At 39.6% G+C, this 5,288-nt stretch overlaps 1 protein-coding gene and 1 non-coding gene across 2 annotated transcripts; one reads left to right on the forward strand and one right to left on the reverse strand.

The window, feature by feature from the left end:
* Window positions 1-1,047: 1,047 nt before the first annotated feature.
* On the forward strand, window positions 1,048-1,119 carry TRNAQ-CUG. Its single transcript has one exon. It is a non-coding gene; the product is annotated as a tRNA-Gln (tRNA).
* A 2,458-nt stretch (window positions 1,120-3,577) lies between these two features.
* On the reverse strand, window positions 3,578-4,799 carry LOC103936774 (ribonucleoside-diphosphate reductase small chain). Its single transcript, XM_009346641.3, has one exon. It carries the CDS (start codon window positions 4,700-4,702, stop codon window positions 3,713-3,715), a length of 990 nt encoding a protein of 329 aa, XP_009344916.2. The 5' UTR covers window positions 4,703-4,799; the 3' UTR covers window positions 3,578-3,712.
* Between the last annotated feature and the right edge of the window lie 489 nt (window positions 4,800-5,288).

The raw sequence follows: 5,288 nt of genomic DNA on the forward strand, positions 1-5,288 counted from the left end.
GCATTCCGACGGCCGAACTACGTTTACCATCAAGACATACATCACATTTGAGTACCTGTGCCCATATAGTTTGGTCTCGATTCGGCGTGCTTATACTCTTACGAATATAATCACAATGACCGAATCAAGCTCCGACGATTTGTGAACTCCGTAGAATTAGTAGCCTTGTCTTCAGGCTATAGAACCCAGAGACCGAGAGCGTTCCTTCCTCGGTCGCAATCGCAAGATATAGAAGTCAGCAGCGCGCTCAACACGACATCATCAAATTTTACTCCTCGGCCAAGCTCGGCGGACGAGTTGGCACGCCCCGCATTCAACCGAAGGACGTAGTTAGCTTATTAGTTACTCGGCATGCGCGCCACGTAGGTTTTGTAATTTTTAGAGTTAACAGATTGGTTTGTGAATGGTTTTTTTTATAGCATTATCTAAGATTATTCATTTACTTCAAATATTTGACTTTCTTTTTATCAATTCACTCATATAAATACATTTAAAACGTATAAGTCGCGCATGACACCCCGTGAATCAAAAAATGTCTTATGTACACGCGTGAACGCATGCATGAAGGCTAGTCTATTAGAAACTATATACTATTCAAATCACAAAAACAGAAAGACTTTCCTAAGATTGGCATGACAATTCACCTTGGTTTCTGAAATTTAAAAGCGGTAGAATTGATCGCATAGTTTGTTCACCATCAATCATTTTGGTCATACTGTAAAAAAATCTCCATTAAATAAGGTGAAAATAATAAAAATACCCTTGCTCTTGTCACATCCTTTTGGCCCATTTTATTAACTTGAGAGTATTTTTGTTATTTTTTGTTCTTATTTACATACCAAATGTGGAGAGTGGGATTTGAACCACGCCCTTTCAGAACAGAACCTTAATCTGGCGCTTAGACCAACTCGGCCATCTCCATGGGTGACCTGAGATTTCAACCGACCTTTAATATTCAAATACCTGTCATGTGAACGGCCAGTGAATGGCTACGGCCCTTTAGTTTGCTAGGTTTATATAACTAATAAGTCCAACTTTTACCAACTTGGTCCCATGGTCTAGTGGTCAGGACATTGGACTCTGAATCCAGTAACCCGAGTTCAAATCTCGGTGGGACCTTTGTTTTGGTTCATTTCCTCTTGTTTGTTTTTTTTTTTTTTTTTTTTTTTTTTTTATCTATAATTTGGCGTCTCTTTAGTACGGTTTTCATACGTGTAGGATGAAACTAAAATACAGAGATTTGTGTTTTTATGAGGTTGATTTGACCATCTACGTGATTAGCCAGTTCCATCAAACTTTCCAGACGTTTTTTTTTTTTTTTTTCACAATAGAGGGGATGAGGGTGAAAGAAAAACAAAGTTACTCAATAATATGCATTCTATATGTGATTAACAAGCAGTTTGAAAAACAAAAACAAAGTAACAACTACATTGCATCATTGATACATATTCCACTCTATCTAACGTTAAATAAAGGCTGACGCCCACCTTCGAACAATCTCCTGAATTTGCTCTAATGACAAAACAGATCGATGCAGCACTGTCAAAATTGGTATGTTCCATCTGTTGATGTAGCTATAAGAACAAAACACCATACATTAGAATTTCAAGAAGGCGTTCGCATTCACCATCCTATTCTCTAATCCAGTTAGATAAAACCAACCATTCGATCACATAGGTTCCAAATTTTTGATCCAACGGTAGCGAAGAGATTATAAACAGCCAGCATACGTTACATACCTTCTCGAGGATTGCAGATTGATCATCAATGGGAAATTTGCGTGTGCGCTTTAGCGTCAAAAGTTGCTGAAAAATAAAATGAGAGTTTTAACGAAAAGTCCGCGGTACTGTTCACTTTAACGAAAAACCATATTTTTACATTAAAAGTCAAACTTTTACTATTTACTTTACCATTTATTTTGTCTTTATCGTTAAAATTCAAAATTTTCAAACCATTTTCATTAGTTTTCCTAAATAAAATTTACTTATGGTGCTTTAGAAACATAAACCCTTAACATTAATTATAGTTGTCATATTAGGATAGATATTACCTGCTCCTGTAATTGTTCTCGTCCTTTCAGTAAATTCATCTGCTCCAACCTCAGCTTTGTCGCAGGCCATCTCTTCCCTGCCATTTTGTAGACGAGTACTTACAGCAACATATTACATAAATACCAGAAGCTTACCCACATTTTAAAGGAAAGATTTGGGCTTTCAACCCAATATCTTAGGTAACTGTTGAGAATGAATCTATATTTATGAGATGATGAATTTTGTATGTACTTATAAATAAGTTAAATTACTTTCGATATTTTCAATTGATTTTATAGTAGAACCTTGTCTTTCTTCAATAACGCATCGTATACGACCACAAGGCTTACTAAATTACTACTTACTAGAATCCCCACCGGCTAAACTTACACAGTTTTCGCATCGATAACAGAAGTTCCCGAGTATTAAAAACAGCACATTATATTCGCATCCTAAAAAAATGACACATAAATTTACCTAAGAACAATATGTAGTCACGATGAACAAAAGTCAAGAAACAAGAAATTTATCATAGTTAACGAAAAACGAGTAGCTGCACTCCATTTGGAGCAAACAATGAGGTTGATATAAAAAAAGAGATTTTCAGTGTAACTAGAACACAAAGTGATACTCCACCTGTCATTAGAATATGTGTACTAAAAATTTAATGACTTAAAAAATACAATTTTTTACCATTTATATAAAAACACATAATGTATCACTCATATTCCCATCATAATAAAAAATTTCTCAATATAAAAACACGATTAAAAAAATAATAAGTTTTGTTCACAATTCAAACATTAAATTAGGGCAAAAATTAAATGAGATTATGGTAATAAATAGGGGTGGAAAAAAATCCCGAAAATCCCAAACCGAACCGAAAAAATCCCGATCCCAAACCAAAAATTTCCCAAACCGAAATTCCCGAAATTTTCGGGATGCTATCCCGAACCGATCCCGAAATTTTGGTATGGGATTTGGGATTGGCTTCTCAATATTTCGGGAATCCCATACCAAACCGAAATTATATATTATTAATTTATACATATATATTATATATTATTCTTTTATAATTGATGCTAGTAGTTTCTAATTCATGCTCTGCAACCTGGAATGCCTTACACCTTGCATATTTTTCATGTTCTGTTTGATATTCATTTGGATTTTATTATTGCTGCTGTCATGACTAATGATTTTAGAAGGTTTGATTCTTTTGTCTCTTAACAGATTGTCAAAAGGGTTTAATTAATTTAAATTTTGACTCTGATAAAAACAATCAAGCATGCCAATATTTGATTAAATGGTAGTGTGAATGAAATGACATTCCTAGTTCATGAATGTGTTCTTAAATTATATATTTGAAGAATAATTCATAATTTCATATTTTAATTTGGAATTCCCGATTTGTCCCGAAATCCCGAAAATATTTTGGGATTCCCGAAATTTTGGTTTAGGATTGGTCTTCAAATTCCCGTCCCAAAAGATTTCGGTTTGGGATTCGGAATACTACTTTCGGTTTGGTATCCCATACCGAACCACCCCTAGTAATAAAGGCTTCATCTTCCATTTATTCTTCGAAAACATACAACGAGAAATTAACGAACAAACTTATCCAATTTTAAAATTGTACTAAAACACAAAGATATTGCAGAGGCGACATCCATCAATCAATCAGACATTCAGAAATCCTCGTCAATCTTGAACTCATGGGAGCCACCGTTGCCGTTGATGCTGTTCATCACCGACGCCTTCTGATACTCGCCGACGCGCTTCTCAAAGAAGTTGGTCTTCCCCTGCAGGCTGATCAGCTCCATCCAGTCGAAGGGGTTCTGGACATTGTACATCTTGCCGTATCCCAACGAGCCCAGCAGCCGATCCGCCACGAACTCGATGTACGTGCCCATCAGATCGCCGTTCATCCCCACCAGCGCACACGGCAGCGCGTCGCACACGAACTCTCTCTCGATCTCCACCGCGTTCCGTACGATCGACATCACCCGATCCTCGCTCAGCTTCTTCCTCAGCAGTGAATACAGCAAACACGCGAAGTCGCAGTGCAAGCCCTCGTCTCGCGAGATCAGCTCGTTGGAGAAAGTCAGTCCCGGCATTAAACCGCGCTTTTTAAGCCAAAATATCGCGCAGAAACTCCCCGAGAAGAAAATCCCCTCCACGCAGGCAAAGGCTACGATTCGCTCCGCGAAAGACTCGGAGCCGTCGATCCATCTCAGGGCCCACTGGGCCTTCTTCGCGACGCAAGGGATGGTGTCGATCGCGTGGAAGAGGCGGTGCTTCTCGTCGGAGTCCTTGATGTACGTCTCGAGAAGGAGGCTGTACATCTCGGAGTGGATGTTCTCAATGGCGATCTGGAACCCGTAGAAGGCGCGGGCCTCGGCGACCTGGACCTCCTTCATAAACCTCCCAGCGAGATTTTCAAGGACAATGCCGTCGGAGGCAGCGAAGAAGGCGAGAATGTGCGAGACGAAGTGCCTCTCGCCGTCGGATAGGGCTTCCCACTGGCGGATGTCCTGGCATAGGTCGACCTCCTCGGCGGTCCAGAAGGAGGCCTCGGCCTTCTTGTACATTTCCCATATTTCTGGGTACTGGATCGGAAACATACAGAAGCGATCCGGGTTCGGAGCTAGCAGCGGCTCTTCTGGGAAGGCAGGCATCTTTTGTGATGAAATTCGAACGGAGAATTTTGGGGGATTTTCGAATTCTGCGCCTTAGGGTTGGATTAATTCGGTGGGATTGGACCGAATATATATAGAGAGGGCGGAGGGTTTATGAATATTTTGAATTGGGGGTTTTGGGAGCGGGTGATTTCAAATTTACGAGAAGCTTGCGGGAGAATGAACCGAAAACGAGGGTACTTTGGGAAATTCAGGCAGTTTAGTAGGCGCGCGTTCCGGTTTCTGTGTTTTGCATTCGCGGCCACTGGATGGGCTACTGGTTGAGGAATGGTGTGGAGAGGGGCACAACGGTCATTTGAGAAGGCAGCTGAAGGGAAAGAAGCTTGCCAGGGAAGCCTTGCCTGGATATTTTTCAAAGTTTTAATATTGTAGCGGGAATCTTTTTTGGCGCCAGTTTTTGGAATTTGGAAATGAAGGACTTAAAAAATGCATTTGGCTCCCAAATCTATACAAATTAAATGAAATTTTATTGATTGCCTCCAAAAACTTTTACCATGTTTGGTCCTTATCGAGTAACTTGGTCCCCCCAAATAATACAAAATGTGAAGTCATCACCAATTAACTT

Source organism: the organism of the source record quoted next, unplaced genomic scaffold, assembly GCF_019419815.1.
Source record: "Pyrus x bretschneideri cultivar Hongxiangsu unplaced genomic scaffold, Pyrus_bretschneideri_v1 Contig13, whole genome shotgun sequence".
NCBI classification, from domain to species: domain Eukaryota; kingdom Viridiplantae; phylum Streptophyta; class Magnoliopsida; order Rosales; family Rosaceae; genus Pyrus; species Pyrus x bretschneideri.